The following is a 13,502-nucleotide window of genomic DNA, read 5'->3' as shown; positions in this document are numbered from 1 at the left end:
CATGAGCATGGCACTGCACTCTGGCCTGGGCAACAGAGTCAGACTCCAACTCAAAAAAAAAAAATCAATTTCTATAAAGAAAAAAATAAGCAAAAGCAATCTACAATGTTAGAAGTCAGATAGGCCAGGCATAGTGTCTAACACCTATAATCCCAGCACTTTGGGAGGCTAAAGGAGGAAGCACTGCTTGAGCCAGGAGTTCGAGATTAGTCTAGACAACACAGCAGAATCTAGTCTCAACAAAAAAATAAATAAATAAATAAATTAGCGGGGTATGGCAGTACACACTTGGAGTCCCAGCTACATGGGAGGCTGAAGCAGAAGGATCACCCGAGTCCAGGAGGTCACGGCTGCAATGAGCTATGATTGTGCCAATGCACTCCAGTCTTGGCAACAGAGTGAGACCCCGACTCAATTAAAAAGAAAAAGTCAGACAGTAGTTAGCCTTGAGGGGATAGGGCTACTGAATGGGAGCTGTAGGAGGTTTCTGGGGTACTGTCAGTATTCTGATTTTTGATTTGAACACTGGTCACATAATTGATATGTGTACTCTGTATATGCACATTGTAGCTCAAAATAGAACAGTGCTAGTTAATTCACTGAAAAAACAAAACTATACCCAATTTCATTTCATAAACTGCAGCCTGCAATGCTCCACATACCCAATTTGAGATAAACAAACGCTATTAAATACTGGGGAATGGAGTAAGGGAGAACCATCACCCAACTAAGCCCTAAAGAAAAAATTTACAAAGTGCTTTCAGCACAAGCAAAACCCTGAATTGCAATGTTGGGATTTGCATTCTCATCAACAATCCTGTGTGAGGCGGTCACCCGAGGATTATCTGGATTAGGTGAGTACTAGGATTAGAGAGGTACACTCCAGACACCTAGTAAACATGTTCCTGCCCTCTGTACTAGAATGACTGTAGCGAATTCATTATGATATCGCCTAGGTCCAGGCTTTTCATGCCCACTCCAGATTGGCATTCTTCCACTCCCAGACAACTCTTCAAGTCTGGAGGGAAAGGCAAGACCTTCTGGGCCATGCGTTCCTTGTTGGCTGCTCTCAGTTGTTTCTGTGCAACGAATCTATGAGTGGCTATGAGTCACTCTTTCTGAGAAAGCCTTATTATTGAGCCGAAATATGCTTTGGCCTCACAGAGTTGCTTTGTTTCCTTATAAACCACAATATGGGCATCAGTACACTTGAAAGCATTTCCTTAAAATCAACATTCCTTATAAACTAGAATTAAATTCAGGTCTATTTTGATATGTTTATGAGCTAAACCTGAAAATATTTTTTGGTCAGTCAGCCAAGTTCATTAAATATGAACTGAGCTGGAATTTAAAGGACACCCATACCCCTGGCTCTCAGCTCTGCACCATAATGGAGAACAGAAACCACGTAAGATTCATAGTCCTACCTCATGCTCTTGGAGCCAGATTTATAAAAGTCTCAAACCACAAGCCTCTTTTTATTAACATTGGCTCTGATAACCAGAATAAGAGCTTTTGTACCATTCCTCTGAAGGGGATTGCTCCCACAGGAGCTGTTGGGGCCCCGCACCTCCAGTTTCCCAGTATACACACTAGCTAGCGGCTGGCTGGCTGGCTGCTGCTAGCTTCCAAACCTCTACTGCTCAAAGCTCCCTTCCTTGACTAATTTTTACTCAGAGGTGGCCTCTTCCAAGAAGTTGTCTCTGTATTTCCATACTGGGAGAAGCCAAGGCAGCCTGATGAGCAAGTTCCCGTTTAGCATATACAGATCCAGAGATTAGTGATACTACTTTACTTCTCTACGTTTGATTCTAATGTCACTCATATTTGTCACCTTTTAAAAACATAAGTTATATCAGGTAAACTAACCAAACTGCTAACAACTGAGCTCCCACAGAAAGTGACCTTGACACTATCTTATATCGTGATACTCCCCCCACCTCCCAACCAACACAATTTAAAGCAACTTAATTTGTTTTTGTTTTCAGTCTAGCTCTCACCAAGGCTGGAGTGTAGTGGCACAATCATGGCTACCGCAGCCTCTACCTGCTGGGCTCAACTCAGGTCATCCTTCAGCTTCAGCATTCCAAGTAGTTGAGACTACAGGTACATGCCACCACGACCAGCTCATTTTTTAAAAATATAGGCCGGGCTTGGTGACTCAGCCTGTAATCCCAGCACTTTGGGAGGCTGAGGCGAGTGAACTGCCTGAGTCCACGGGTTCAAGACCCACCCGGGCAACTTGACGAGACCTCGTCTCTACAATAAATCAAAAATTAGCCAGGCGTGATAGCAAGCACCTGTAGTTCTGGCTACTTGGAAGGCTGAGGCGGAAGGACCACTGGAGCCCAGCAGGTTGAGGCTGCGGTGGCTGAGAGCGGCTACTGCACTCCAGTCTGTGCGATAGAGTGAGACTCCAACTCAAAAAAACAAACAAAAAAACCCAAAATGTAGAGACAAGATTTTCCCATGTTGCCCAGGCTGGTCTCTAACTCCTGGACTCAGGCAATCCTCTTGCCTCAGCCTCCCAAAGTGCTAGGATTACAGGCATGAGATGCCATGCCCGGCCTCAGCTTAAACTGTAAACTAATAAGGTGGGGGTATCCTGTAACACACCAAATCCAGACATGATTAGACCTGAAAAGTGGTTATAGAACCTAAAGAATCCTTCTTAGGAAAAGCAGAGGTTGCTCCTCAGCCTATGCTATGAATACAGGGGCCTGCAGAAGGAACAGCTTCTCTGACAGGCAGATAACCCACAAAGACAGAGACAACAGTCATGAAAATTAAGAGACAAAAAACACAAACCCATTTTCCCTATGCTAGGAATAAAAACTTTAAAAACCAGCCAGGCTCAGTGGCTCAGCCTGTAATCCTGTGCTTTGGGAGGCCGAGGTGAGTGAACTGCCTGAGCCCGCGGGTTCGAGACCCACCTGGGCAACCTGACAAGACCTCATCTCTACAATAAATCCAAAAAAAAAAAAATAGCCGGGCATGGTAGCGTGCACCTGTAGTTCTAGCTACTTGGAAGGCTGGGATGGAAGGATTGCCGGAGCCCAGCAGGTCGAGGCTGCAGTGGCCGGGAGAGGCCACTGCACTCCAGTCTGGGAGACAGCGTGAGACTCCAACTCAAAAAAAACAAACAAACACCGGAAACTTAAATGCCCTAAATTCCAGCACTTAAAGCAACCAAACTCTAGAGGAAACTTCAGTCTCTCAATCCCCCTTTCCTGCTCCCAGATTTTCCTGCAAAAATGCTCCCTTTCACTTATTCCCCTCCCTCTCTTCATGTCTCAGTCACAACCTGGAAATACTGGATTTGGAAGGATGGGGAAAATGATAAAATAGTCCTACTGTAGAAACTTTACCAGGGTCCTCAAAGCAAGAGGCTAGATGTGATAAGCCAGCTATGATGTTGTGTAACTATCTTCCCAAACCTGGATGATCAGAATTGCCTGGTCTGTGGTACTCTTTAGATTCTTAGGCCCTACTAGAGAGCTTCAGAATCAGACTGTCTGTATGTGGAGTACAGGGATTTGTACTTTATTTTTAACTTTTATTTATTTATTTTTGAGTTGGAGTCTCACTCTGTCTCCCAGGTTGGAGTGCAGTGGCACATTCCCGGTCACTGCAGCCTCAACCTGCTGGGCTCAGGCGATCCTTCCACCTCAGCCTTCCAAGTAGCTGGAACTACAGGTAGGTGCTACCACGTTCAGCTAATTTTTTGACTTATTGTAGAGACGAGGTCTCACCATGTTGCCTAGGCTGGTCTCAAACCCGCGGGCTCAGGCAATCCTCTTGCCTTGGCCTCCCAAAGTGCTGGGATTATAGGTTTGAGCCACCGTGCCTGGCCAATCTTTTTTTTTTTTTTTTTGAGTTGGAGTCTCATGCTGTGGCCCAAGCTGGAGTGTAGTAACATGCTCACAACCACCCCTGCGTTGAACTGCTGGGCTCATGAAATTTTTCCTCCTCAGCCTTCCAAGTAGCCGGAACTATAGATGCATGCTACCACTCCTGGCTAATTTTTCTGATTTATTGTAGAGATGAGGTCTCACCAAGTTGCTTAGGTTGTTGTTCTCAAACCCATGGGCTCAGGCAATCCCCTCACCATGGCCTCCCACAGTGCTGGGATTACAGGCTTGAGCCACCACGCCTAGCCGGGATTTGTACTCCAAAAAATGTTCCCACTCTCATGGCCATTGCAGTATTCTTAATTCCACAGAGACAGCGTCAGGGCAAGCGAGAGTCAGATGGGTATTAGGTGACTCTGTGCTGCGTGGAGGAAAAATAACTAAACATGGGCAAAGGAAATCCCAAGAAGCCATTCTTTGTGTAAACTTGCTGGGAGGAACTGAAGAAGGACCTGGGATGCTTTCGTCAACTTCTCAGAGTTTTCTAAGAAGTGCTCAGAGGACCATGTCTGCTAAAGAGAAGGGAAAATTTGAAGACATGGCAAAAGCAGATAAGACCTGTTACGAAAGAGAAATGAAAAACCTAAAACTCCCTAAAGGGGAAACAAAAAAGTTCAAGGATCCCAATGCACCCAAGAGGTCTCCCCTTTGGCCTTTTTCTTGTTCTGAGTATCGCCCCAGATCAAAGGAGAACATCCTGGTCTATCCACTGGTGATGTGTCACGAAGAAGCTGGGAGAGATGTGGAATAACACTATTGCAGATGACCAGCAGCCTTACAAGAAGGCCGCAAAGCTGACAGAAAAGTATGAAAAGGATATTGCCGCATACCAAGTTAAAGATAGCCTTATGCAGCAAAAAAGGGAGTCATCAAGGTTGAAAAGAGCAAGAAAAAGAAGGAAGAGGAGGAAGACAGAAGAATAAGTTTCTAGGGCTGTTCCCCCGCCCCAATGTCTATAAGACATTTAACCCCTATGCACAAAAGAAAAAAGTTGAAATGTTAAGGAAAAAAAAATACTCCTCAGTAGATTCTGATCAGAGATTTGTGAACCACTGACAGACCAGGAGGAAGTAGTAACTCCTATGTAATAATGGTTTCCCAAAATGAAAGTGCTACTAGAAGTTAAGGTCCTTTTATACCTTGTCCTTTCATATCCCATGTAAAGATTTTTTTTTGTTGAGTCAGAATCTCACCCTGTTGCTCAGGCTGGAGTACAGCTGCATGCTCACGGCACCACAACCTCGACCTGCTGGACTCAGGTGATCCTTCCACCTCAGCCTTTCAAGTAGCTGGAACTGCAGGCATGCACCATCACACCCAGCTAATTTTTCTTGATTTATTGTAGAGATGAGATCTCGCCAAATTGCGCAGGCTGGTCTCGAACCCGTGCGCTAAGGCAATCCTCTCACCTTGGCCTCCCAAAGTGCTGGGATTATAGGCATGAGCCACCATGCCAGGCTGATATTTTCTTAATTAGTAATTTTTTTAAGTTAGCAGGAAAAATTAATTCCCCATTACTGTCTTTCTATGTCGAAGGACTTCAGTCAGTATTTCTCTAAGTGTAAGGGGTATTACTAGACTTTTAGCTGTATTACTTATTATGGGGCACTTGGCACTGCCCAGCATAATGTGGGATATTTACCATCTCCAGCCCTTACTCTTAAATACCAGTCCTTACTCTTAAATGCCCTAGTAATTGTGACAAAAAAAACACATCCCCTCACGTTCCTAAATATAATCACGTACCACATAATGACATTTCAGTCAACAATGGACCATGTACACAGTGGTGATCCCATAAGATAATGTTATGTTTTTACTGTGTCTTTACTATATTAGATATGTTTAGATATACACAAATCCTTATCACTGTGTTCCCACTGCCTACAGCATTAAGTATGGTCACACACTTCAAAGGTTTGTAGCTCAGGAGGAACAGGCCACACTATATAGCCTAGGTGTGTAGTAGGCTATGCTATCTAGGTTAAGTACACTCTGTGATGTTAATACAATGATGAAATCACTGACACATTTCTCAGAACACGTCCCATCATTAAGCGACACATGAGTATACTCCGTGGATGTCAGTTAACCCCTAATTTGAGAGCCACTGAGTTAGGTAAACATCCCTAACCTTTCTACCCTTCAACATTATGTCCTGCTTTTAGAGGAAGAAATGGTCTCACAGACAAGTTTGATATCTTCTGCATCTGTCTGTTCACAGGGGGTGCATTCTGGCCTGATGTTTCCAGCCTGGCCTGTGCCTGTTTAGCTTAGTCTCCTGTCATGAATCTTATCTCAGGAGTGTTCTACACACAGAAGGGGAAGAAAGGAGCTTGTAGCTTTCCCTAAACATCTACTACAATAAATAAATCTTAGAAATAAAGCTAATAATTTGTAGTTATTAAAGGAAATACAAATATTACCATAATTCTACTATTCTATTTTAAAGATGCTTTTCATTACATTCTTATTGAAAGAGAATGTTACTATTTAAAGAGAAAGAACTTTGACGAACATTTTTTATTTAACAGTTTTATTCTGTTTTAGAATAAAAACCTTGCTTTTTTAAATATTGTAAGGTGCACTGCAGGTATGCCATGCTGTCAGTTATTATCGGGGCACCAAACGCCCCAGTCAGTGACCCAGAGGGCTGGAAAACGCATGAACTCATACTTTCAGAGCATGTAGAACTATTATTTACAGTTTTTCTTCTGGAAATTGGCCTGGGACATCTCAGTCTCCCCAGGTATTGCCAAGCCATTTGCTTGATGCTCAGAATACCTCAGAAATGTGTTTAATATCATGGTGTGTGGGTCCTCCAAAAGGTTTTATTGTTAACATGCAAGCAAACAGTATTAAACAATAATATCTAAACTATGGCTGCCAAGTACTGATCTTAATAATGAAACCAAATTACAAAACATTTCCTTGTAGAGCTATACAAAAGATATAAAATTAAAATTAAAAATATCAACCATCTTTAAATATTTCTATTCTCTACAGTGCAGTTTTCCATATCTTTATCAGTACTGAATGTTTTAAGGAGAAAGTTAACAAAAATCAAAATAGATAAAAATATTTAAATCTTTGGATCCCTTTATTCTATGGCCTTCATAATAACACGAAAGGGGCCAGATTTTTTTTCCACTATAGCTTAAAATATAAAAAAGATTTACTAGTGATTTATAATTAGCAATGAACTCTATACTAAGTCATTGGTGGGTCACAGGCCCAAGGACCAGTGTTATAATGTGTTACAGGTTGCCAAAATAATCTCTAACACTCTGAATCCTCTTGAAATATGATGGAATGAGTCAAGTTATCATGACAAAATTCCAGGCAAATTAGGAAGAGCAGGTTAGCTGATGCCTAGTTTTAATGTTCTAAAAAAAGGGGGGAAGGTTGCTTATTTGAAAATACAGCTAAGTACATTCTTATGATTATTTACATTCTTATTCTGAAAATATCTATTATTTGGACAAATCCTGTGATATGCCATTTGCTATAAAATGAAGTTGTTACAACGACCATGAATAATAGAGAAATGTATCAAATCTTCATTTATGTTCCAAACATTAAAACAAAAATCAAAAATCTTAAGCCTGGAAAGCTAAGAAAAAAAGACCCACCCATAACTCTGCTTCTCAGCACATCAACTTCTGCAAGGACACAGTATGTTTGCTGACTTTAAAATGTTTATTCTTTAAAAAAATTAGTTGCTTTTTATACAGCTATACAAAGTTCTTAATGTTTCTTTGGCAATGGAATATAATGGAATTTTACAACTATATAAAAAAGTTACCTTTGCCTAAGAAACAGTATTTACTGTGTGTACATAGTTGACTGACAAAATTCTCTACCATCCAGCACCCTAATTAATTGACGAAATAAACTACCTCATATTACAGGATTTCCAAAAGAAAGGAGAAAGATATAGACACACACGCACACACACATACATACACAACCTTCTGTGGCTCAAAACACAGTATCACGGCCCAATCTGCAGGCAACTTGCAATAATTGCCAAATACAATTTAGTGATAAAAAATTCTTTCAGTGATGAAAAAATACTTAAAAGTCCCACTGAAGTACTGCTTTAGTTTAACTATACATAAGAAATTACGTAACCTTCTGCTATTCCAAATATATTTAATGCTCATTTTTTAAGATGAGCCTTCCTCCCCCCAAAAGTAACTGCATTTTATCTTTGCAATTAAGCAGAAAAACAAACAAACAAAAACCCAGTGCTGGTGACAAATATACAGCGAATTCACTTCTTCATTCTTCGCAAAGACTGAAACCAATTTTCAGGACCATGAAGAGCTAGAAATTCACCTACTTTCAAAGACTTGTTTGTAGACTATGCAGCAACTTTGTTGTCTTTCTAAAAAAGAAAAAAACAAATTAGTTCATTTTCCAAATTATTGGCTCATTAATAACGATTTCTTTTTACTTTGCATAAATTTATTTTAACTTCCTTTAAATATACCCTCCTTTTACTTTCTCAGAAAAATCTGTTTTACTGATTTCTAGGAAACCCTTTTTATAACTTCTGCGCTCAGCAGTAGCTTCTTTGTGTACTGCATTTTCCAGTTAACAGAGTTGTAAAGCAATGGTGTCATCGGACTGGTCTTGGTAAGAAGGCCACCCTAAGATTAGGTATACACCAATATATATTTGGTTGCACTACTAATTTTTAAAAACTGATAGAACTTAGCCAGGCACGGAGGCTCACACCTATAATCGCAGCACTTTAGCAGGCAAAGATGAGAGGGTTGCCTGAGCTCAGGAGTTCGAGACCAGCCTGAACAGCATGGTGAGACCTCATCTCTACAATAAATCAAAAAATTAGCTGGGTGAGGTGGCACGTGCCTGTGGTTCCAGCTACTTGGAAGGCTGAGGTAGAAGAATCACCTGAGTCCAGCAGGTCGAAGCTGCGGTGGCTGTAAGCATGCCACTGCACTCCAGCTTGGGTGCTGACTCAAAAATAAAAAACCCAAAGACAAAACTAATAGAACTTAAACCCTCAACTCAGTAGTCAAACTCATCAAACACAACTGAAACAAGTTTCATAAAATCGTTAAACCTTTGATTATTCTACTAAGCAAGAAACTACTCAGTCAGTAAAATAACATTTCCCTCCAAAATTTCATGCTAGGAGAGAGCAATAATTTAGAAATCTTTTTTTTTTTTTTGAGTCAGAGACTTACTCTGTTGCCCAGGCTGGAGGGCAGTGACACGCTTATGGCCACCGCAGCCTCGACCTGCTGTGCTCAGGCAATTCTTCTGCCTCAGCCTTCCAAGCAGCTGGAACCACAGGAGTGTGCTGCCAAGTCCAGCTAATTATTTATTTATTGTAGAGACGAGGTCTCGTCACTACAATATTGTAGAGACGAGGCTGGTCTCAAATCCCTGGACTCAGGCAATCCTCTCACTTCCGCCTCCCCAAAGTGTTAGGATTGCACGCACGAGCCACTGCGCCTGGCTAGAAATTCTTTTTTTTTTTTTGAGTTGGAGTCTCACTCTCACCCAGACAGGAGTGCAGTGGCCGCTCCCGGCCACCGCAGCCTCGACCTGCTGGGCTCCGGCGATCCTTCTGCCTCAGCCTTCCCAGTAGCCAGAATTACAGGCATGCGCTACCACACCCGGCTGATTTTTTGATTTATTGTAGAGATGAGGTCTCGCTGCCCAGGCGGGTCTCGAACCCGCGGGCTCAGGCAATCCACTCACCTCAGCCTCCCAAAGGGGCGGGATTACAGGCTGAGCCACCGATCCCGGCTAGAAATTCTTTTTAATTGGAGCCTCACTTTGTCACCCAGGCTGGAGTGCAGTAGCACAACTCACAGTCACCCCAGCGCTGACCTGCTAGGCTCTGGTGATCTCTTCACCTCAGTCTTCCAACTAGCCAGAACTACAGGCACATACTACCACACCCAGCTAATTTTTTATTTATTGTAGAGACGAGGTTTCGCCAAGTTGTCCGGGCTGGTCTCGAACCCATGGGTTTATAGGCTGAGCCACTGTGTCCGGCCTAGAAATCCATTTTTAAAACATAACTTTTAAATTTGAAATAAGTTCTGAAAAACAGTAAGCTCAGTGGAAAAAAGTAACCAGCAATCTCAAGGAGCTTTCCCACGAGACTAATTCTAAGCTAAAGGCCTGTATATAGGGTTAGAGCCAAAGGCTTTTCTTTTCCTCAGGACTAGTTGCTACCATATACCCAATTTTTACTACTGATTCTCACTCCAGGTGGCTCCTGAGATTTAATTTCATCTGTGTATATAAGAGCAAACCATTCGTACAATGTCATTAAAATACATATAGTATGGTATAAGTAGACACAGAAAGAAATCATCTAAAAGATAAACCTGCTGTCCCCCACCAAAGCCAACCTTGACATCTCTCAATTATTTACTTATTATTATTTTTTTTTTTTACCTTTCAGAAAGCAGTACGATCAATCCAGACCTTTTAGGGTCCAAAAGCTGTGGTTTTCTGAAAGGTAAAAAAAAAAAAAAAAAAAAAGAAAGATGGGGGGTGAAAGAGGGAGATGGGGAGAGAGAGGAGAAAATAAAAGGGGGAGGGGGAGAGAGAATCATGTTGTCAGTTCAGATACCTCAATGTCTCTGGACCCTCTTTGAAGAAACACAGACTCAAATGCTAGGCAACCTGTGTCATCCACAATGGTTGCTGAACCTCTCTGACAACAGTATATAAAATAGAAGCAGGCTACAGTCTTACTATCCCAGTCCTGGAGGGGGGAGAAATACACCATAGAACCAAAGTTACCAAGTTTACACTTCTAATATTATCCTTAAGGAGAATCAGGTCAGAAGTTAAGAGAGTAAGTTTTGGCTTTATTAGTTTGAACCTAGATCAAGAGAGTTACCCTCCTGGGGTCTTTAGTTTCCTAACCATCTAACTGGGGTAGGGTTGAAGAGAGGGTTTAACTTGGCTGATTCTTTTATGGAATTCTAAAAATCTATGATCTATTTTTACCCATGTTTTCATTAAACAACCAAGTTTGCTTATGGTTCCCCCCAAACAGTAATGACTCATTCCCATATAGCACAAAGAACAAAGCCAACTCATTTCATGAAGGCTGCTTAGAATGTCATTGGCATTCAACTCTGGCAAGAAGTATTATTATAGATGTTGTTACAGAAATGAGTTTAATTTTTTAAAGTAAATCTCCTTTATGTAAGTGATCATTCACTATTTTCAACCTTTTAAGGTACCAGATGATATGATTTAGGAGGTGCAGGTTGCTGAGGTCCAGGCTCTAGTGGAAGATAAAAGGGTAACACAATTCTGGCATGAACAATAAAGGGTAACCAACTGATGGCCCTTGGCCTTGCTTAAGTCTAAAATACCCAATTCCTAATCAACGTAAGTACCTACTCCAAGCCCACTATGGCTCCATGTTGGCTCCATGTTTGGGAGACTGAGGTGAGTGGATTGCCTGAGCCTGTGGGTTTGAGACCCGCCTGGGCAACTTAGCAAGACCTCATCTCTACAAGAAATCAAAAATTAGCCAGGTGTGGTAGCACGCGCCTGTAGTTTCAGCTACTTGGAAGGCTGAGGCGGAAGGATTGCCAGAGCCCAGCAGGTCGAGGCTGCGGTGGCCGGGAGCGGCCACTGCACTCCGGTCTGGATGGCAGAGTGAGACTCCAACTCAAAAAAAAAAGAAAAAAAAGAAAAGAAAGGTAGAACACATATTCACTAATGCCAAGAGGCTCCCGCCTAGCTGGTGATGCAGAACAAAACAAAATACACGAAATAGGGAATGTAAGTGTGTTTAAAATGTGTGCCAAACAAAGCAGATAATCACAGGTCAGGAAAAGAGGAAAGCAATGTAGGAAGGAAGAGAAAATAGTGAAACTTGGGTAAGACTGTGAAAGATAAGTGAAAGGGGGCACCTGACCTCTAGCTATTTCTGTCTCTCCACTGGAATGTAAACACCAAAAAGGCTGGGACTACAACTGTTTATCCAACTGCCCAGGATAATGTAGCGTATATGAAGAATTACGTATATCTGATAAGTGAATAAAGTCAGAACTGGAATAAAGCAAGATGTGTATGAGAGATGACCATGGCTCTTTCAGGTTCTTGCTTTCCAGATGACAAAAGAAGGAACAATGGTCGTGCCAAAAAGGGCCATCACCACATGCAGCCCATTCGCTGCACAAACTGTGCCCCATGCGTGCCCAAGGATGAGGCTATTAAGAAGTTTGTCATTCGAAACACAGTGGAGGCCGCTGTTGTCAGGGCCATTTCTGAAGTGAGCGTCTTTGATGCCTATGTGCTTCCCAAGCTGTACGTGAAGCTGCATTACTGTGTGAGTTGGGCCATTCACAGCAAGTCATGAGGAAGCAGTCTCGTGACGCCCACAAGGACCGAACAAGCCCACCCCAATTCAGAACCATGACTTCCACTAAAGCCCATGTAAGAAGTTGAGTCCTATGAACTGAAGAACAACTCTCTGGAAAAAAATAAAATGTAAATTATACTTAAAAAAAAAAAGATGACCATGTGTCAACCTGCTAGAAAAAGAGAGGTAAAAGGGCAATGAGAAATGGGGCTGCACATATGAAGTGGCATGCTCACACAGTAAGAAGAGCAGCACAGTGTGACATTAGACCGTCCCAACCATCTGGGCAATGCCTGAATGTCCACTGAGCCTATCAGTCCTTGAAACACTGCAGCAGAAGCTGGACTGTCTGTCAAGAATACTCCAGTGTGGAGAAAGACTCATGCAGATAACTGCTACAAATGCATTTTGAATTTTAAAATATACGTTAGAGTTTTTTTTTGGAGACAAAATCTCACCATGTTGCCTAAGTTGATCTTGAACCAGTGGGCTCAGATAATCCTCTTGCCTCTGCCTCCCAAAGTGCTAGGATTACAGGTGTGAGCCACCATGCCTGTCCAAATATGTATATATGTGACAGTTTTAGCAAAAGGCTCAAAATAACTAAACAATGTGATATGTTTCCAAAAAATGCTTGTATTAATAAGTGCATGTAGCATGCACACTGATTACTGAATGAAGGTTTGTTAATGACTGTGCAGAGAAAGGGAAGAGTCCAGTCAAGCAGAGAAAACATGACAGCTGTTTTTTCAAATATCTGAAAAAGTATTTTGAGGTAAAGTATATATATTCTGTGCATTTACAAGGGTAGAATTAAACCAGTAGGTTGAAGACAGAAGGAAAGAGATTTTCCTTCTCTTTTTGAGTTGGAGTCTCACTCCGTCGCTCAGGCTGGAGTGCAGTGGCACACTTAAGGCCACCACAGTCTTGACCTGCTGGGCTCAGGTGATCCTTCCACCTTAGTCTTCCAAGTAGCTGGAACTATAGGCACGCGCCGCCACACCTGGCTAAATTTTTAAAAAATTTATTGCAGCTGGGCTCGGAGGCTCAGTCTGTAACCCTGCGCCTTGGGAGGCTGAGGTGAGTGGATTGCCTGAGCTCGCGGATTCGAGACCCACCTGGGCAACTTGACGAGACCTCACCTCTACAATAAGTCAAAAAATTAGCCAGGCATGGTAGCATGCGCCTGTAGTTCCAGCTACTTGGAAGGCTGA

At 42.2% G+C, this 13,502-nt stretch overlaps 1 protein-coding gene and 1 pseudogene across 1 annotated transcript in view; one reads left to right on the top strand and one right to left on the bottom strand.

Moving 5' to 3' along the window:
* Nucleotides 1–4,297: 4,297 nt before the first annotated feature.
* LOC103272040 lies at nucleotides 4,298–4,842 on the top strand (annotated as a pseudogene).
* Nucleotides 4,843–6,430: 1,588 nt separating this feature from the next.
* The window catches only part of LSM14A (LSM14A, mRNA processing body assembly factor), a 69,131-nt gene continuing 62,059 nt past the window's right edge, over nucleotides 6,431–13,502 (bottom strand). The window contains exon 10 of the mRNA XM_008069505.1: nucleotides 6,431–8,301. Within this exon, the coding sequence (XP_008067696.1) occupies nucleotides 8,278–8,301 (24 nt within the window). The 3' untranslated portion in view covers nucleotides 6,431–8,277. The remainder of the gene's footprint in view (nucleotides 8,302–13,502) is intronic.

Source organism: Carlito syrichta, unplaced genomic scaffold, assembly GCF_000164805.1.
Source record: "Carlito syrichta isolate Samal-C Ts95f unplaced genomic scaffold, Tarsius_syrichta-2.0.1 Scaffold111373, whole genome shotgun sequence".
NCBI classification, from domain to species: Eukaryota; Metazoa; Chordata; class Mammalia; order Primates; family Tarsiidae; genus Carlito; species Carlito syrichta.
The sequence above is the reverse complement of the archived record's forward strand: the minus strand, read 5'-3'. Positions and strand labels throughout refer to the sequence as shown.